Here is a 21,714-nt window from a genome sequence, read left to right as displayed (position 1 = left end):
GATAGAAAGATTTTTCAAAAAAATATGATAGAAAGTCTCTTTAAATTAAATGTTAAATTGAGGCAGTAAATCAATACGATTTATTTTACACAAAATATATGATTTTTTAATTACATAAATGATATATATTAATATAAATAACATGAATCCTTATAAAAAAAATATAATTGATAAGAATCGAAAATATTTTTCTTTCTTTTTATCATAATTTTAAACTTTGAAAAAATATAATTGACATGATCTTTTTTCAATGGTGTGCACTTTTGGGCTGAGTCAGGTCTTCTTGCTCTCTTCCTAAACTGCCAAACTGGAGTGTGAAGCCCAACAAAGCCAACCAGAAAGAAAATAGAAATTTAACATAATTGTCAAAGTGTGTAACGAAATCTCATTTTCAACATAATTGTCTATTGAAATTTAAACAAAAAATTCACATATATTTATTAATTAAATTTTTTATAAAAATAAATTTAATTATCTTTTATAATTATTGTCAATCACTTAGTCAAAGACTTAGGAAAAATGATGTTGATACATTATTAAAGAAGATATTACATAAGGTAAACTTTATCATTTTCCCATCTATGAATACAAAACTAGATAGGCATCTAAATTGTTATAAGAATAAAAAGAAATAAGGACTTCTAAATAAAGAAAAGCTACTTAGATTTCTTGGAAGTCTTTAACGATTAGATGTTGGAAATGCAGCATCATCCCTAATGAAACTCCACCAAAGGTAGGTAAGTGGAATAGTAATGACATTCCTAAGAGCTCAAAGCACTGTGGAGCTCAACCCCCTGATAGCCCAAGCATTTGATGACTCAAAAGCTGGTGTTAAAGGCTTTGTTGAGGAAGGGATCACAAAGATCCCAACATTGTTTCATCACCCCTGACGAGTGAAGGCCTCAACTTTAGGTGAACACATTATTCCTGTTGTAGACCTTTCAGAAGTTGGCCAAGAACCGAGTTCACGCCAAGACGGTTCAGGTTGTGAACCGTGGCATCCCTGTGACGGTTCTAGAGGACTTGAAAGATGGGGTGCAAAGGTTTTATGAACAAGATAATAAGGTGAAAAGAGAGTTATATAATCGGGATTAGATGAGACCTTTTGTGTATAATAGCAATTATTATCTCTATGGTTCACCAGCACTCAATTGGCCGAGGGACACTTTTTTGTGTTACCTGGCTCCTAATCCTCCAAAACCTGAAGACTTGCCAGTAGTATGCAGGTAAGCTAATATATGTATACTACATTGAATTTTATGCCACTTAATTAGGTCAATGTATAGTTAGCAAACTTAATATGTATTGACAGTGTAAAGTTTTTTATACTGTAATCAAAACTTGGATTGCCATATATGATATGATGGTAATCTTTTCTAGTAATTATTTTAAAAGTCATTTCTAAGATAATTTATAGGACAATGCATGGAAATTAAACTCATTTCGCTTTATAAGTTTATACTTGTATGAAATTAGTATGCATAAAGGGTGTGCATCATGATTCCTGAATAAGATTTAACCTACTAGTAGCATAGTAGGCTATAAATTGTCTCTCCACTTGGCATGAAGAGTTATGGCTCTTGATGCTTAATATGTATTTCAGCCCTTACAGGTTCAATAACTGTTAGGAGCATCATATTTTTAAGTTGATATTATTAAACAATATTACAACTTTGCAGAAAGCCTGATACTACTTTGCAACTTTATCGCTTCCTATGATATGTAAAATGAATTTAGTGAATGTGGTTAATTATTTTTTTTCTTTCTTGAACTGCAGCTGATAACAAATGACAGATTCAAGAGCGTAGAACATAGAGTGCTGGCAAATCTCAAAGGTCCAAGAATATTATCTATTGCATGCTTTTTCAGCGCAGGTCTTAAATCATCACCGAAACTCTATGGACCTATAAAAGAGTTATTATCAGAAGACAATCATCCCAAATACAGAGAAACCACAGTTGCGGAATATGTACGCCACTTCAATGCTAAAGGTCTTGGTGGAACCTCTGCACTTCAACACTTCAGGATTTGAGTTGGACTGATGTGCCTTATTTAGCACTACAAATGAATTAATTAGATAAGTTAGAAATTATAACATTTATCAAACTCAATATGGTTAAGGATCTTATTGTTGGACTGGAAATTTGTGCTATCTCGTCTTGTAACTGAGACATTATAATATATCGTGTGAGGTGACACAAGAACACTTTGCTTGTGTTGATTTTATATCTTCATATGAAGCTACAGCTAGTGAATTTATGCTTTGCCAAAAATACTTTCTAACAGTAACCAATTACACGAATTCTTAGAGAGTATGAGCATCAAAACATAAACGAAAGAAACAAGTTATTGGCACTAGCTGTTTACAGGCATAATCGTTCAAATGTGCTGTACCCATTTTATAATGATTGATTTAGTGATCAATTTTATAATGATCAGCTTAGCAACCCATTTTATGGGGACTGACTTAATGACCAATTTTAAAGACTGATGGAATAACTAACTTAGTGACCACGTGTTCTGGATTACAGCACCAATTCTTGCATCTGTGAAATTTTATGTGTGAAAAGTCTGAAAGGAAACCGAATTTACACGGAATTATGTGAAGTCAAAGAGCCATAGGGCACTATAGAAAAGGATATTTCTTTATAAGAGAAATACTAACCATTCACTCTATAACAAACCCTTTTGATCACATTAGTTATTATTGAGTGAAATTTATTAGAAATAATGTAATTTCGTAGGTCCACTTTTTACTTAATGAGTCTTATTCAGTTATTCCTAATTTTTAGTTTCCATTAAATTTTAACTAATAACTGGTAAGTGTTAAAAGGAGCATGTTTGAGAGTAGTGTGGTGTGTTGCTAGCACTCATGCGATTTCCTTTCAGCACAATAGGGCTGAACTGCCCATGAATCAGTAATATATTGACTGGGAAATTTCTTTGTTATGCTTTGTCGGTTTGTCATTCATATTTTTTAAATTTTTTTTAGGAAGTCCTATTCATGCTAAATTTCTTTAGTAGAAATACTAATCCCCACCTAAAGTAAAGTATTGGGAAGGATGGATAAGTTCTGATCAAACATATGACCATCATAAAAAAATGCATTTTTGTTCGTTTCCATGTGCCCCATATACGATGATTAAGGGCAACCACGTACCATATAAAAGGATTTTAAAAATTGTACCCAATTATCAAACTATATAATCCTTAACTCTTAAGCCACGCATGAACGAGGATAGGGTGGTTTTACTTTTAAATTCAAGCCAATAGCTTCCAGATCAAGACCTAGATTAAAGACATACTTAAATATATTAGTTCACTATTGATTCCACTGACCTATTCTTTAGGTAGATTGTCACGCTTCTACTAAGCAAAATTTGAAAAATTTCGTACTTAGTTACTTTGTTTAATCCAAGTTGTCACAGTATAACAATAATTTATTTGTCTTCTGTGCAGAGAATCCAGATAAAGAAAATAAGAATGCCTTAGTTTATTCAACTCTTATGGAAAACTGAAATTGAAACCAAAGCACTTCCACCTGCTCCTTTCATTACAAAATTGATGCATAGAACAGCCTCAAAATATGGCTGTGACAAGCATAGATGAGTTGGAGGAAGGAACAGTTTAAAGTTATGACAGGAAAAGTGAGCTCAAGGCATTTGATGATTCAAAGGTCGGTGTCCAAGGACTGGTAGAAAATGGCGCGACAAAAGTTCTGCGAATGTTCTACTGTGAACGCACTAATGACAGTGAAGGCTCAACCAGTGAACCAAATTCAAAGTTCAGTATTCCCACCATTGACCTCACAGGCATCCGCGATGATCCTGTTTTGCGAGATGGTGCATGTGAGAAATGGAGATTCTTTCAGGTCATAAAGCGTGAAATTCCAAGTGATGTTCTGGATGAGATGATCAAAGGTAGTGGCAGGTTTCACCAACAAGATGTGAAGGTGAGAAAAGAGTACTACACCTGTGATCCGAACAGAAAAGTTGCTTATGTTTCCAATTATAGTCTATACCATGATCCTGCTGCTAATTGGAGGGACACACTTGGTTGTGTGATGGCACCTCATCCACCAGAAGCAGAAGAATTGCCAGCAATTTGCAGGTTTTTGATCATACAACTTTTAGCATTAGTCTTTGACTCTTTGCACATGCTTGAACTTGAACTTAAATAACAATTTTCTAGTTTCTTAGGATAGTTATGATAGTTTCTATTAAGTAATGACATCTATTCTATACTGCAATTTTGTTTATGCAAATATAGCAAATCTATTACAGTCCTTATTCCTCATGATCTCTATAATATTCTATACGGTAAGTATAATTTTTCTTATTTTTATTGTAGAAGATCTTCATTAGATTTGGATGTGGTGTATGTCATCCATTTTTTTTTCTTTTCAAATTCACTTATAGTTAACTTTTTAAATTGTAACTTCTCTATCCATGTTGGGTTGATAATATACCTGCAGAGATATTGTGGTTGAATACTCAAAAAGAGTAAAGACATTTGCTTCTACAACTTTTAGCATTAGTCCTTGCACATGATGTAACTTCAATAACAATTTTCCAGTTTCTTAGGATAGTTATGGTAGTTTCTAATTGATGATGTTATCTACATGACTACATTCTATATTGCAATTTTGGTTAAGAAAATGAAGCAAATGTGTTACTCGTTAATCCGCATGTCATCGCCTATGTAAGTATAGCTGTTCTGCTCATTTTTATTGTAGAAAGTCTTCAATAGATTTTGATGTGATACCTTTTGTTCCATTTTTTTAAAATTCACTCTGCACATATTTTACACATTCCCATGAATCATGATTTTTAGGAATCAACTTTGATGTGATACCTTGCCAATGTAAGTTACAGTTAACTTTCTAAATTGTCATCTCAAAAGAAAAAATAAAACAAATTCTAATTGTAACTTCTCTATGTTGATGTGTTGATAATATACCTGCAGAGATATTGTGGTTGAATACTCGAAGAGAGTAAAGGCATTTGCTTCTACATTGTTTGAGTTACTATCAGAGGCTCTAGGCCTAAATCGCTTTCACCTTGAAAAAATCGGTTGTGCTGAATGGTTTCTTCTTCTATGTCACTATTACCCTGCATGCCCTGAGCCTGAATTAACTATGGGAAATAGAAAGCACACAGACAATGACTTCATAACAATACTTCTGCAAGATCAGATAGGTGGTCTTCAAGTTCTTCATGACAATCAATGGGTTGATGTAACTTCCATCCATGGAGCCCTTGTAATAAACATTGGGGATCTTTTGCAGGTAAAATTATTATGCGTAAAAATAACATGCTCATACTGCTTAATAAGTAATTTATTGAGGCTAAGCACAATGTCCAGCATCATAGTTAACTATGCCCGATTCTAAAGCAACATTAAAGTGCATGTGTTATAATAAATTTGAAATAGAAAATGCAAGGAATAGTTTGAAGTTGAAATATGGTTGCAGACCATTAGCAAGCCAGAAGATATTGTTTTTGGAATTTGATTTGGCTAGGCAACCCACTTGCCCTTTTTATTTTCCTTTAATTATATAGTTAAATCCTCCTACGTGCTTATTATTTTAAAAAAAAAATACTATATAGCTAGAACTTCTTTACTTAAAATTTTACCAATATGAATTCATATTGTTATTGCCAAAATATTCTAGTTAATCCATTCTACACACTAGTTATATTGTTCTATTCATTATAAATTGCAATTTGTGATTTAAACAAAAAATGTCACACATTTGTATGATAAAATCTTGAAATGAAGAGGAATCAAAAGTCCATTGGATTTATTCTTAAATCTTGAGTACTTCGATAAGAACTATAATGTATTCTTTTGTTGTTATTTTATAGGCTCCGCGCTCAAACAAGAATTACTTAGTTCTTATTTTACATTTTTGTGAATATTATCTAAAAATGTAGCTCAGGCTACACACATGAAATAAGAATTGGATAGTGGTGATCCTTTTTGTGCAGCTTCTTACTAATGACAAGTTCATCAGTGTTAAGCACGGACTTTTAGCAAATCATCCAGGTCCAAGAATTTCCGTTGCATCGTTGTTTAGAACAGATGGTGATGACTCACTAGTCTATGGTCCAATCAAGGAGCTGTTATCTAAAGAAAATCTACCACTATACAGAGACGTTTCTTTAAAAGAGTACTTGACATATTACTATGCAAAGGGCATTGGAACTTCCGGACTATCACACTTCAAGTTGTGACTGTGAACAATTGCATGTAATCTTCATACCTTTTTACAGTATCCTATAATCCTAGTGAATTTTAGAAGGTGTCTTCAATAATGGAAAACCAAGACATGTTGCATGCTTCTCGGTAAAATTAATCTTTATGGAGACTTGAGTAGTATTTAAGATATAAATTAAATTGAAGAAAGGTGAGGAGGAATTGCTGCTTTTGGTTACAACATTGTTATCTGTTCCTATCCACTAATTTTCATACCTTAACCAACTGAACCAAAAGACAAAATACTTGCTGGTTTAGCTCAGTTGGTTTAATAGTGTGTGTGATCTTTTGTAAATCTCTTAATTGTTGATACCTAAGTTGATTCCGACGAAACAAAAAAAAAGACAATTCTTAATTATATATTTGGAACTTGGAAGCCAAGAAAAGGTCTAATATTGACAGAAAGTAGTTTTGAGTTGGAGCCAAGTAAATACTAAAAGAAGCACATGGAGAGAAAGAAAATGCATGTTAGTGATATATAAAACACTTAATTGCAATGAAAGTTGAGACCCTCAAGGAAAATTGTAGCAGTGAAGCAGTTGACAAACAAACTTGCTTTATTGATGGGAATATTACGTGCATGTAGAATGCGCAAGATGAGAGCCTATTACAAACAAACTTGTAGTGTGTTTGTTTTGGTGTTAATTTCAAATGTGGTGGCACGAAATCATCCAACATTCTTTTACCACAAAAGTAAGGAAGATGATGCTTCAAGAAATGGAGGTTGGATTCATCGAACCCGCAATCCAAGCAGACACTCTTGATCTGTTGAATGGAGAATATATTACATTCATGAATTAATCCAATCTTAGGATGTGAAATTGAATGAAGTTTAACCCAGTGCAGTAACCAATCGAATTAAATCCCTTTCTTTTGTGTTCTTTGTATTTTTTTAAAAATATTTGAAAATTCTAAAAAAATAATTGATTGATTTTCGGATCTTTATATTTGATATTCAAAACTCAAATCTAAATTTCTGTTTGAGTTTTTATTATGGGTGATGATATTTAAAATCTTATAAATTACAAACATCTCATCAACATTTTTAATTTCTTTTCATCTTTTTTTCTTATCATGTTACATCATTAATCAAATCAATTACTTATGTATCTTATCTTTCTATCTCTTTTAAGGTGTAAATACTCAAGGGTATGTAAGAATTTTTTTTTTTTATTTTTTGAATAAAAATAATTTTCTTTTATTATAATTATAATATAATAGTTAGTTTTATAAAATAAATATTAGCTATCAGTCTCTAAGAATGATATTCGTCATGTTACCATTTTGTATTATAATAGTTATAACTTTAATTAGTACGTACATACTTAATTAGTACTTGCCGTAGTTTTATAATTTATCCTCTCTCTTTCTGTTCCTTACATAACCTTCAACGGGGCTTATCTTAAATATAAAAAAGTAGAAAATATTAAAAGTATTTATTATATTAAAATATTGAATTAATTTAATGTTTTTCTTTTCTAGAAATTAAAACCATCACCTTAATCAATATCAACGAACACAGGTTGAAAAAAAAAAAAACGACTGAACAAAAACATTTAGTGGATTGTGAGCTTATGGCACTTATTTAAATTAATATTTGAGCCAATTGGGACATTAATTCAACTTGGTATTACATCATCAAGGCATGATCTTGGCCTTCAAGGGAATCAAAATCTTTTTGTTACAAGATAAAATTTAATATGACAACTAACAACCACATTTGAAAATGTTAAAACACCAAGCCAGTTGGTACCGGCCCCAGGTTAAACATTCATGAAAATATGAAAAGAAAAATATATCTATTTTGGATTACACTTTTTTATTTGTTATAGGTGTGAACTATTTATTAGTTTCATTAATGATTAATCTTCATTATAAAAGTTATCTTAAATATGAGAGATTTGAGTCCATTTTTATATTTTTTTATAAAAAAAAAACCCCACTTAATAGTTACCATGTAAAAATAAAATAGGATTAACTGGATCACTTCTTTTCATAATCTAACCAATCTTTATGTGACACATATAGTCTTTTAGTTTAAGAAAAAAATTAATAACACTTAATTAAATGTTGTATATAAATTAGATGAGACTATGGAGTTAATATTATAGAACGGTGATCCAAGATTAGCTAATATTTTTTTTATTAATAGAAGGATTTACAATTTTTTTTTCTATCAAATACTTTTTATAATATAAAAAAAAATATAATTATAATTATATATATTAAAAATTATTTTGAAATATTATTTAAAGACTTAAATACGTTTTTTACTTTTGGAATATAGTTGTATTTTATTTTTGGTTTTTTGTTCTTTTACTTTTGGTCATTGTAAAATTTATTTTTTAGGGTTTGATGGTCTTTGCTATTTTGTTTTAGTCCTTTAATACATCTATTTTTTTTTATATTTTAGTCCATGTAATATGTAGATTATTTTCTTTTATATATTTTTCAAAAAAAATTCAAAAAAAATAAAATATTATAGGGATTAAAACAAAAAATATATATTAAAAAGACTCAAACAAAATAACAAAGATCAAAATAAAATAAAATTTCAAAAACAAAAAATAATCAAACATTTTTAAAAAAAATTAGAAACAAAATATAGCTGTATTCCAAAAATAATAAAAAAAATATTTAAGCCTACTTTAAATATACTTCTCTTTTCATTGATACTGCCGTCTTCAAGCCAAGAGGTAAAGGGACCACCCTGCCATCCGTGCATTTTACAACTCATGAACATTTTGTATATTTTGTCCTTTTTCCTCGACGAACAGGAAAAAAAGAAGTAATTATATTACTATGCATAACCAAAAAAATCTCAAAAAATGACACAGAATCGTCATCCTCAAAATTTATGATTATATTTTCTTTCTCTACTTCGTCACTACCTCTTTCTCATGAGAGAGTATGTTACTGCGCAAAGAACAACAAACTAATTAGGTACTGACCATTTCCGTCTATATATAAGGCCAATAACCCAACACGTTCTATAAACATATAGTGACTAACCTCCCACTGAAGAGTAATTGGTGGATTCCAGCAATGGCCGTGGTTCATGGCAGTTGGGTCAAGGTTAGTTTGTTATCATCTTTATTATTATGTTTCTAAAGATTTGTAGAATTATTCTCACTTTCTTTTTCTCTTTTATTAACTCTATTGCTCAAAGTCATTTTTGGTTAATTAATATGAAATCATATATGAAGAATCCCTATTTGTTGTACCCTTTTTATTCTTCCCCTGCAACTGTTCTTTTCTTTGGTGTTTTCAATTGCAATATTTTTTCTCAAAAGCACATGCGTTTAAAGTTATTTAGATAATATTGATTTTCTTAATACCCACCCATCGTGCATAAAATTCCGGATGAAATTGTTCTCAAGAGATGGAGAAGTTGTTGAAAATGAAAAATTGGTGGTTTAGGACTCCTTTGTGCTTTTTCCTCCGTTGAAAGGTCATTGAGGCTCACAATAGAGCAAAGTTTTGATGTCAAAATCAAGTTTTCAGTGAAAAGCACTTAAATCACACATGGGCTTTCCAACTAAAATTCTCTCTAATAAGTCTCACTCATTTGTTTTTTCTTTGTTCCTTGGTTTTTGTCATCCACTCATTTCTTGTTCAAGTAATGTGCCAAATCCCCCAATAAAATGAAATAAAAAATATTTGTACCAAGCTTCTTATGAACCAATTTTAAGATGTAATTCCCTTTGATATCTTGTGTATCAGCTTGATCAAAGAGGAGAAGGGCAAGGAGCGAGAAGCTCACATGCTATAGCCATAGTAGCACAGAAGGTGTATGCATTTGGTGGCGAATTCGTGCCACGTGTCCCCGTTGATAACAAACTTCACGTGTTCGACCTAGAGACTTTGACTTGGTCCGTGGCTGATGCATCAGGGGATGCCCCACCGCCACGTGTCGGTGTCACAATGGCCGTAGTGGGAGAAACCATATATGTCTTTGGTGGAAGAGATGGTGAACACAAAGAGCTCAATGAGCTCTATTCTTTTGACACAAGGGCCAACAAATGGGCCTTGATTTCAAGTGGCGATATTGGGCCTCCTCACCGGAGCTACCACTCCATGACCGCAGATGACCAACACGTGTATGTTTTCGGTGGTTGTGGGGTCCACGGGAGGCTTAATGACTTGTGGGCTTTTGATGTTGTTGAGAACAAGTGGGTGGAGTTTCCTTCTCCCGGTGAGAATTGCAAGGGGAGAGGTGGGCCGGGCTTGGTTGTGGCTCGAGGGAAAATATGGGTTGTGTATGGCTTCGCTGGAATGGAGATGGATGATGTGCATTGCTTTGATCCAGCCCAGAAAACTTGGGCCCAAGTTGAGACTAGTGGGCAAAAGCCCACCGCCCGCAGTGTGTTTTGCAGTTTCAGTGATGGGAAACATATAATTGTGTATGGTGGGGAAATTGATCCTAGCGACCAAGGTCACATGGGTGCTGGTCAATTTTCTGGTGAGGTTTATGCATTGGACATGGAGACACTAGCATGGAAGAGGTTGGAGGATAAGGTGGATTTCGGTGGCCATCCTGGGCCCCGAGGGTGGTGTGCTTTTGCCAGAGCTTGGCGGGGCGGCCACGAGGGGTTGTTGGTGTATGGTGGCAACTCTCCTAGTAATGATAGGCTTGATGACATCTTCTTCCTTGCTCTTTCTCAAGGGTTGGTGAAATAGTATGATATGGTCGCATAATCTATGATGGATTCTAAATGTGTTTATGATGTCAATGAGTGGACAATGACATGAGAACTTATGAATCGTTGATGGTCAATTTAGTAGCTTGTGAATGTTCTTGCGTAGTGAAACAAATTAGGAAGTGTGTGCTTAATTCTCAATTAGATGATATGATGAATTAAAAATATATTTATCACCCTGTGAGAGGACAATGGCATGGGAATTAGGGAATCTTTTATACTTATTGTATGTAGCTTGTGAATGTACTTGTGCTTTTGTACTGGAATAAATTATTAAGTGTGTGATCAATTCTCAAATAGATGATTTCGTGGCTCAGCTATGTGAAGTTTTAATTGCTAGCAAGTATTAGTCCTATAAATCTTTTTATAAATCATGGACAAACAACATTACATAAAAGGAAAATAATTGAGGAACATCTTAGATCTCTCCCCACCTTATATTTAATGTAATAGAGATTGATATGCACTAATTAAACAAAATGATCATTATAAAAGAATGCATTTTGTCACTTTCCATGTGTCCACTTGTCTAGGTTTATTTAGACTTATATCTAATACCTACTACCACATGCCACACAGGTCTTAAATTTAAAGTTCACTCTACAATTAAAACTAAAATTAAAATAAAATCAATTCCACTTATTAAATATGCCTAAACTATGGGTGGATTTTTACCCGTACACAACAAATATAAAAGATTGACACTTTAATAGAAAGGACCACTAATAATACCAAATGGCTCTCCTTCACCTCAAATTTTGTATTGTCAGTCATCTTTTGGCTACGTTCCCCCATAATGGATTTTTAAAATCAAGTTGTATTTTTTATAAAATTTAATTTTCATTTGTACATGAAATCAAATCATTTTCATTTATACTATTCAAACAAAGGTAAAATGCTTTTACCAAGTACACATAAAGAAGCTTATCAAGTTGCCTTATTGAATCGAAGTTGCTTCAATAATAATGATGTCTCTAGTTTATTCACCTTGAATGGAAAATTGAATTCAACTTCTTCATTTCTTCGTCTCCTCTTCATTAATCCCTTTGAACCCTTTATAGTTGCTTTCATTAAGATTTTGATGCATTATTAATAGCCTCAAAACATGGTGGCCACAAGCACAGATGAGTTAGTCTCTAGTTATGACAGGAAAAGTGAAATCAAGGCATTTGATGATTCAAAGGTTGGTGTCCAAGGACTCGTGGAAAATGGTGTGACAAAGGTTCCACTTCTGTTCTATTGTGAACACTCTAATCTCAGTGATGGCTTAACCACAGAATCAAATTCAAAGTTTAGTATCCCTTCCATTGACCCACAGGCATCCATGATGACCCTATTTTGAGAGATGGTGTTTTGGGGAAACTTAGACATGCATGTGAGAAGTGGGGATTTTTTCAGGTTACAAATCATGGAATTCCAACTCATATTTTGGATGAGATGATCAAAGGAACTCGAAGGTTTCATGAACAAGATGCCAAGGTGAGGAAAGAGTACTATACCCGTGATATGAGCAGGAAGGTTATTTATCTTTCCAATTTTAGTCTCTATCAAGATCCATCTACTGATTGGAGGGATACACTTGCATTTTTTTGGGCGCCTAATCCACCCTAAGTTGAAGAGTTGCCTGCAGTTTGTAGGTTTGTGATTATTTGATTATACTATTTTTAAAATGGACAAAACTTGGATACAATATCTTAGGTACTGTTGGTTGGTGTTGTTCTCCAATCAAATTTAAAGTTTCACTTCAATAATATGCGAAACAAAGGAATATCTATTAAATGACATTACGCATTCCTGAGGTGAAACTCCAAATCGGATTGAAGAACAGTGCTAACAGTAAGTAACTCGTAATGTATCTAAGTTTTTTCCTTTTGGCATTGGCCTTAGACATGTTGTGAATTGAACTTAGTTTATGGGGATGAATGACTAATCTCTTAGGATATCTCTTATTGGTGATGATATCTACATAACAATTTTAATTTGGTGATGGGAACATAATAAATAATCTATCACTAGTTTGCATCCTTCTGTCATTAATTGCCTTGGTAAGTGTCTTGCTGTTTTCTCATTTGTTGCAGAAATTCTTGGTTAGATTTTGGTCCTCTTTGCATAAATTCTCTTGTAAACACTTATAGGAAAATGAAATTAAGAACTTCTCGTATGAGCTAAAATCAACTTATATACTTCAAATTTTAGAGAAATTAGATGAGAAAATTTCTATCAAAATTTAAATGCATAAGTTGATTTTAGCTCACGCAATTCATTTTAACTTCTTATTTTCTTTTCCTTTTAAGTGCTTGTTTATCCAAACAGAACCTAATCTTCTGATGTAAAAGTCCTTATTTGCATATTTTAGTTCTGTTCACAATTGTTGACTTGAGCAATTCTTGCACGAGCAAGGTATCTATCTATAGGCACAACAAATCAAAAGCTTTATAGAAAATATAAAAATAACCTTCAACACATTCTTTTTATTATTATTTTCATACATTCTGAGTTTTTGACTGGTCATGCCTATAGGAACTTTGCTTACATATTTAATAAGTGCTCAACCTGATCCTTTAAACTCGGACTTATCTATCTTTAATGAATTTAATAACATAGTGCAGAGATATTGTGCCTGAGTACTCAGCAAAAGTAATGCCACTTGCTTCCTATGAAGCACGAACACTCCAGTCCTTTGTCGTGTCTGGTATCCGACACGCGTCCGTGTCAGTGTTCGACACCGACACGACACTCGTATTACGTTCTATATTTTGGACATTATAGGTGTCCACGTGTCCATATCCGTGTCGTGTCCGGTGTCCGTGTCGGTGTCGATGCTTCATAGCTTGTTTCTACTTTATTTGATGTTAACTCCTTGGCAAGTGTAATAAATTTGTCACAGTAAAGTGTATTCGGAAGTTCGAGTGTCGAATTTATAAGAACTTTGTTTGTATTTAGATTAATCTAAATCCAATTTAAAAAGCAATAGATAAATAATTTAAAATAAATATAAGAAAATATAGGAGATAAGATGAAAATTTAAAAGATAAAATAAAAAATTTAAATTAAAAGATGATAAAGATAGAAAATAAAGAAAATAAAAGTAAAAGATAAGAAAAATAAAAGATTAAGATAAAGATAAGTAAAGATAAAAAATAAAAGATTAAGATAAAGATAAGTAAAGATAAAAAAAATAAAAGATTGAGATAAAGATAAGAAAAGATAAGAAAAATAAAAGATAAAAATAAAATAAAATCAGAATTTGATAAGGTTGGGAGCTGACCTACCTTGTTTGTATAGTATGTATGAGTTTATGATTTTTCTTTATCAATTTAGATAATTCTATTCTACCCACATCAGGATAACAAGTCTACTTTATTTATCTATCTTTTAAATTTTTTTGCAAGAATGCATGAACATATAAAATTATCATTCTAGTCTTATATTATGAAATCGTTTCTTTTTGTTCTATTAGAAGTTATTCTCCCCCGAGCATCTAACTCTTGCCAGAATATATAAAGATAAACCATGAAAGAGAGTAAATGAAACCCCTAGGAGAGGGGGTTATGTAGTGTTGTTCTTGCTTGGTTTGACTCCTTTTTTATGGTTATTGTAGTGGACTTGGGCCTGATGATAGACATCTTCTTTCTTGATATTTTTTTTAGATTTATTTTGCTTTTAATCATAGTTCTTAGACTTCTTGATATTTTGGATATTTTCTCGATCTTTTTCTCTTTTAATATCTCATTTTCATATTTGCAACTTAATCTTTAAGTCAAAGATAAATGTTAAATAAATATTTTTAAAGATATTTTCAATATATTTTTATTATCAAAATAACTCATATTTAACCATTATCATTTGAGTTAGTACCTAAAGCTCTTGGCCTTAATCGTTTTTACCGTAAAGAAATGGGTTGTGAAAAGGGCTTCTTCATCTGTGTCACTATTAACCTGGATGCCCTGAGCCCGAATTAACTATGGGCACTAGCAGGCACACAGAGGGTAACTTCATGACAATACTTTTGCAAGACCAAATTGGTGGCCTTCAAGTTCTTCATGAAAATCAATGGATTGATGTTCCTGCAGTACATGGAGCTCTTGATATGAACATTGGGGATCTTCTGCAGGTGGGATGGATCATGCATGAATAAGCATTTTCATTCAACACTTTAAATACTTTTCTTTAGCTATGCATACAGTGCAGCATTTCATTCAACACTGTAAATGCTTATTGAGCAAAAAGAATTTGTGTGTGTTAGTTTGAAATGATAAATCCATAAGATAGAGTTGAAGTGATACTTTATTATATTGATATGATGTATATTTATTTAATGCAAAATACTTACATATCAGTTCTGTTTATATTAATATAATGACAGGTGTTGATATACAAGCTCACTAATATAATACTAGTAACTTTTTTGGTGAGAACAAATTAGAAAATTCATAAATTTGCTGTATTTCAATTAGATGACTATTGATTCAAAATATGTTTTTAAGATAATCTAAAGCTATTCTAACAGCTTGTAATTTAAAACAGAATATGGGTGCAGAAGCCAGAAAGGTCATTATAGAGCCAGAAGATTATTGGTTTTAAAACTTGATTTGCCATTCCTCTCACACTATTCCAGCAAAAATTGTTCTGCTGTATACCTCTTCATTATCTGATAAGAGGTCTAATGAGTCCCCACTGGATTGATTCCTACTTATGGTTTCCCTACTTTTTAGAGAATGTCTAAAAATATAACAAGTATTACACATATCAAATAAGAATTGAATTGTGATTTCAGTTTCATGGTGTTTTTTTTTGTGTGCAGCTAGTGACTAATGACAAATTCATCAGTGTTGAACACAGAGTTTTAGCAAACCATCTGGGGCCAAGAACATCAATTGCATCCTTTTTTAGAATTGGTGATCAGTTACCAGAGAGTCTCTCAAAAGTCTTTGGTCCAATCAAGGAGCTGTTATCTGAACACAATCCACCAGTGTACAGAAAAGCTTCTTTAAAAGACTACTTGGCACATCAATACACAAAGAGCATTGGAGCTTCCTCATTGTCATTGTTCAGGTTGTGATTCTGATAAATTGCATGCAACACTTGATGTTTTCAGAATGAGTTGTTGTTTATCTCATTTTGCTAAAATTTGGTACATGGCTATGTGGCTTCAAGAACTGAAAACTATTGTATGCTTTCATTGAAAAATGTATCCGTTTAGACTAGAGAAAAATAATTATGCACCTTGGGTTCTCGAATATCAATATAAAACTTGAGAGAAGCTTTATGCCATGTACTTAAATAGTCTTGAAGATTAAATTAATTAGAAGATTTTATACTATACTAGTACATCAAGATAATATTTTTCTTAACAATTTTTTTTTCTTTGTTTTGCTTTGTTTATTTTAATGCAACACTTTGATTTTTGACATCCCTCTGTCCTGCAAAATTTAAATAAAATCCTGGTCAAACAACATCATATAAAGGGATAACAAGTGGGACTTAACAGATGATGATGGTTGCCCACGGTGTGTTTTTTTCCTTTTCCTATAATCTGGGAGCTTGCACTATAACTCAGGCTGAGCTATGGGCAATTTTGATTGGTATTCAAATTGCATGTTCCAGGCCGGGTTTTAAAGATTTGTGCATTGAATCTGATTCAACAACTGCCATTAACATAATCAAGCAGGGATGTCCTAATTCTAATATTTCATACCCGCTTGTGGCTATGAATATGATTCAGGACTTCACCCTTAGAGTTGCATGTTTCAATTGGTGTCATATTTATCGTGAAGCAAACCAACTGGCTGGCCAAGTTTGGTTTTACTCATGTTCCACCCAAGGATAAAATATCTAAAGCTTAAGTTTAAACCTATCAACATTTATTATTAGTTTTTTAAAGTAAAAAATATCACATGTTAACTAAAAGGTCTTGCATATCACTTCATTTTTTAAAATAATTTTTTTTTTCTCAATTTTTACTTTAGACTTCACTTTTGTTAGGTTGGTCCTAATTTTACTATAGATGGGTTGGGTAAAATTTTTATTGGTTACCTAACTTTGTGCACAGCTTTGTCATGGCTGATGTTGCTGGTATTTGTTTTCCTCGTGCCTCTTAATAAAGCTCTCTAGTTGGGGTGGTTAACCCCATGTTTGACACCAAAAAAAAGGGATAACAAGTACAACTGAAGATAAGATACCTCCCCAATTGCCACCTTACCTGTAAGAGCACTGAAGATTGATAAATGCGTTTCGAGCTTCTTTTTTCTTCTTCCTTTTTCTATGGTGCATACATTCAAACTTTGTTTGCCACAGACCAGAACAATTATATGTTCGAAACACCCTAAAAATTAATTAAATTTATTTTGTATTTTTAATTTGCTTTATCCCCCTTACAACCATATTAAATGACTTAACTAAAGAGGGTGTAAATATCAATTTTAATAGTTAAAATTAAATCAAATTAATTCCACTTAACAATAACTCAATCTCAAAATCAAATCAATTCTTATGATATTTGATTCCAAACATTCTCTATAGTTTTTCTTTAAGGATAAAGTGAGATATGCTTCAACTAAATATAAACAAAAATGATCCTTATCAAGTCGCTTTATTGAATAGTAGTTGTTTCAATAATTTAGTTTCCCTATAATTATATGCAGGGCATCCTGAGAAACAAACAAGGATGTCTCCAATCTATTCACTTTCTAGGAAAACTCCACTGAAAGCATTCTTCATTCTCTGTTCCATATACTCTTCAATCCTTGTGTTATGTTTTGAACACTTCATACGTACTTCCATTACTATGATTTGATGCATAAAAAGCCTCAAAATATGGCAGCCACAAATACAGATAAGTTGGAGGCAGGAATAGTTTCAAGTTATGACAGGAAAAGTGAACTCATGGCACTTGATGATTCAAATGCTGGTGTCCAAGGACTGGTAGAAAATGGTGTAACAAAAGTTCCACTTATGTTCCATTGTGAACAGTCTAATCTCAATGATGGCTTAACCAGTGCATCAAATTCAAAGATCAGCATCCCCATAATAGACTCACAGGCATCCATGATGATCCTATTTTGAAAGATGACGTTGAAGGAAAAGTTAGATATGCATGTGAGAAGTGGGGCTTCTTTCATCTTATAAACCATGGAATTCCAACTCATGTTTTGGATGAGATGATCAGAGGAACTTGCAGGTTTCACCAACAAGATGCTGCAGTGAGGAAAGTGTACTATACTCGCGATTTAAGCAGAAAAGTTGCTTATCTTTTCAATTATACTCTTTATGAAGACCCTTCTGCTGATTGGAGGGATACACTTGCATTTTCCTTGGCACCTCATCCACCAAAAACTGAAGAATTTCATGCTGTTTGTAGGTTTGTGCTAATAATAATATTACTAGCTACTTTTAACATTATTAGTACTTTGCACACCCTAGGACTTAATAAGGATGGATGACTAATTTCTTGGGACAGTATCTAATTGGTGGTGTCATGATATCATTACATTGCAATTTTTGTTAAGGGAACATAGTAAATTTTTTACTATTTTTCTCCCTAATCTTTTACTACTGAAAATTTTCATTATGTTGAAAAGTCCTACATTATCTATCTCAACTAGAGTTTCTAGCTCATCTCCTGATATGCAACTTTAATTAATGTTAATCGGTTTTAAGATAAAATCTAGTTTCTAGTTCATCTCCTTGTATTCTTACCTCAATTGTAAGCCAATGGGTTTTATGATGAAACTAACATATTAGATTTAAGTCTTTTAGATGTAATGCCTTTATTTCCAATTTTAGCTGAGTTATCTTGCAGATAATTAAGTCCCTCTAGTCTGATACTTCTTTGTTCTTGATGAGTTGACACACTTTCAGAGATATTGTGAATGAATACAAAGAAAATAATGGCTCTTGCTTATGCTTTGTTCGAGTTACTGTCAGAGGCTCTTGGCCTTGATCGCTTTAACCTTAAAGAAATGGGTTGTGCTGAAGGGCAACTTCTTCTATGTCACTATTACCCAGCATGTCCTGAGCCTGAATTAACTATTGGAAATATCAAGCACTCAGATGGTAACATCATGACAATACTTTTGCAAGACCTGATGGTAAACATTCATAAAAGAGTGCAAGAAATAACTTGAGAATTGCAAGAATCAACAACTTTTTTTTGTGTGTCTAACTCTTGGCCTGGGTTAATGGACTAGTCGGTTGACCGAATAATAGTAAAAAATTTAAAAATGAAAAAAATACTTGAAATGTTGTTTTTTTATTTATTTATAAAAGCTGACTAATATAAGAAAAAATATATATGAATTCATGAAATAGTAAAATTTAAAAGAAAACTTTATCTACATGAAAAATAGTCAAATCATAAATAAAACATAAAAAGTTATACCTCTAACTTTTTTATATCAAGAATTATAGATATAAATATACTAAGAAAATAGTCAAAACATATATACTAAACACTAAGTAGTAATTATTTAAATAGTTAACAATCCTAACCACACATCAAGCAGTTTTGAGTAAATAAAAGTATAATACTATAAAATAATAAATATTTTTTAAAAAGTTTAATTGATTCACGGGATAACCCATTACGCCACAAACCAAAGAAATGAATTTTATTAAGTAAATATAAGAGAGAGGTATTGATCCCTGCTTCAATATAAAATCACCCTATATATTCAAGAACACCATAAAAAATAAATTAAGAAGCAAACCGACAAATTATACTGACTACACCACCACATAACTTAGAAATTGTTCTTTACCGTGGATTGAGAGCTTCAACAAATGAACAGGCCGTCAATAATACCAACTAGAAAAAGGGTATACTGTTTTTTCTGACTAACGACAATCATGATTATGATCTAATTTTTATGGAATCAATGAACCTAACAATATCTACGTGCACTTTGCGGCATAAAAATCACTTCATTTATGTGTAACCGAATAGATGGATCAAAGATCGAGAAAAAATCAGTATAGCTAGAATCCAAAACCTTTCATTTTTCTACATTTCAACATACCTATAAAAGTTGAAAGTGAGCAGTGAAATCTGAAAAGGAATAATATCAAAAGTCAGCGATGCAAACGCATATATATTTGAGTGTGGATGCATGGGAAAAAGGGGTGGCTCTATCGATTATTAACGATTATTAGTCATTACATAGGGACAAAGCAATAAATGCAGGCCAAACACAACCTTTCTCCTTGCAAAATTCAACTTGTTTGGGACTGCGAAGTTCAAATATAATATAAAATTTGTTGTAAAATTTAGATCATTGTAATTTTGATTTTTTTATAATTTTAAATTTTTGATTTTAGTCTTTTTATTTTTAAATTAAGATATTTAATCCTTTTAATTTTTAAAATAAATAATTTTGATAATTTTATACCATCTAAAGTCAAATATTAATATTCATGTGAATGATGCTAACATAAAATTTATGTAGACGGTTGATGATACTTATGTGAAAAAATTAAATGAAATGAAAAATAAAAAATATCTAAAATAGAAATTAAACTCATGACTCTTTATTCATAAATAAATAATAAATCGTTAAGATATTTACTTTCTTTAGTTAATTACATAATATTATTTTTTATTTATCATTAGACAAGAGTTATTAACCTTTTTAAAAATTATCAAAATTTATAAATTAAAAAATTAATATATAAATATTTTTAATTTTATTTTATGTTTTTATTTTGAATAGCTTACATTTTTTACCAATTTAAGATTAAATTTCATAAATTAATATATAAATTTGTACATATTTTTTTAAATTGATTTTAATATACATATTATATGTACACTAATTATTTAATATATAAATATTTTTAATTTTATGTTAGTGATTTATTACTTGGTATACAAATAATTAAAGAGTAATAAGTTTAATTCTTATTGAGATATTTTTTATTTTTCAATTCATTTAACTTTTTTTTCCACATAAGCATTATGTTATTAGTCTACATAAGCTCCACGTCAATATTAATATGTCACATCAAAGTTAATATTTGACTTTAGATTATTAATTAACATATGAATCAAAATTATTTATTTTGAAAAATAAGAGATTAAATATCTTAATTTAGAAATAAAATGATCAAAATTGTAATTTAACCTAAAATTTAGGTCTTTCATTCTATGATGTTCGATTTTAATAAAATAACAAAATATATTTTAGGTTCCTGATAAATTAGTATTTTTTTTAATTCCTCTAAAATTTATTACTTTATTATATCAATAAAATCTTAAATATTTTTTGTTATATAATTAGTAGTTTATTACAGAGCTATTAAAAAAAGTATTGATGAGAGAAAATCTAATTAATACGAAAGACAAAACATATATTAAGAATTGCATATTATTTTTTATGAAATCTAAAATATAATTTGCATTTCTTAATTTTTGTACCAAGTATGAAAATAGGGTAAGAACAAAAACAAGATATGAACAATATAATAGGGTAGAACAAATAATACTATTGACTAGATTTTAAATCTGATGCACACGTTTATTTAATATTTTATATATTTGTATTTAATATTTTTAAGAAAAATATATGTACATAAATAAAATTAGTAGCGTATTAATTGTAATTACATTAAAATTGAGAAAGATGATTAGTCATATTTTTAATTGAGCAAATGTTGTCTTCAAAGAAATTAAGCATGTTGAAGTTTATTCTTATTTGTTCTTTCATCAAATAATAATAGTGATGCAGTAATGTGAAATATGTAAACTAAAAAATTATATATA

At 31.2% G+C, this 21,714-nt stretch overlaps 3 protein-coding genes and 2 pseudogenes across 3 annotated transcripts; all 5 read left to right on the top strand.

Moving 5' to 3' along the window:
* The first annotated feature begins 710 nt into the window (after positions 1–710).
* LOC102660171 (1-aminocyclopropane-1-carboxylate oxidase homolog 3-like) lies at positions 711–2,263 on the top strand. Its single transcript, XM_006585352.4, has 2 exons — positions 711–1,226; positions 1,778–2,263. Exons 1-2 carry the CDS (start codon positions 1,221–1,223, stop codon positions 2,030–2,032), a joined length of 261 nt encoding a protein of 86 aa, XP_006585415.1. The 5' UTR covers positions 711–1,220; the 3' UTR covers positions 2,033–2,263.
* Positions 2,264–3,465: 1,202 nt separating this feature from the next.
* LOC100809768 (1-aminocyclopropane-1-carboxylate oxidase homolog 1) lies at positions 3,466–6,420 on the top strand. The gene is made up of 3 exons (XM_014779037.3): positions 3,466–4,110; positions 4,966–5,287; positions 5,991–6,420. Exons 1-3 carry the CDS (start codon positions 3,725–3,727, stop codon positions 6,234–6,236), a joined length of 954 nt encoding a protein of 317 aa, XP_014634523.1. The 5' UTR covers positions 3,466–3,724; the 3' UTR covers positions 6,237–6,420.
* A 2,523-nt stretch (positions 6,421–8,943) lies between these two features.
* LOC100808508 (nitrile-specifier protein 5) lies at positions 8,944–11,255 on the top strand. The gene is made up of 2 exons (XM_003531458.4): positions 8,944–9,333; positions 9,982–11,255. The coding sequence occupies exons 1-2, from the start codon at positions 9,304–9,306 to the stop codon at positions 10,936–10,938; spliced, it is 987 nt and encodes a 328-aa protein (XP_003531506.1). The 5' UTR covers positions 8,944–9,303; the 3' UTR covers positions 10,939–11,255.
* A 455-nt stretch (positions 11,256–11,710) lies between these two features.
* On the top strand, positions 11,711–16,369 carry LOC100810657 (1-aminocyclopropane-1-carboxylate oxidase homolog 1-like; annotated as a pseudogene).
* LOC100809232 (1-aminocyclopropane-1-carboxylate oxidase homolog) lies at positions 15,897–18,634 on the top strand (annotated as a pseudogene).
* Positions 18,635–21,714: the final 3,080 nt, after the last annotated feature.

The sequence above is a fragment of the Glycine max genome, chromosome 8 (assembly GCF_000004515.6).
Source record: "Glycine max cultivar Williams 82 chromosome 8, Glycine_max_v4.0, whole genome shotgun sequence".
Lineage (NCBI taxonomy): Eukaryota > Viridiplantae > Streptophyta > Magnoliopsida > Fabales > Fabaceae > Glycine > Glycine max.
The sequence above is the reverse complement of the archived record's forward strand: the minus strand, read 5'-3'. Positions and strand labels throughout refer to the sequence as shown.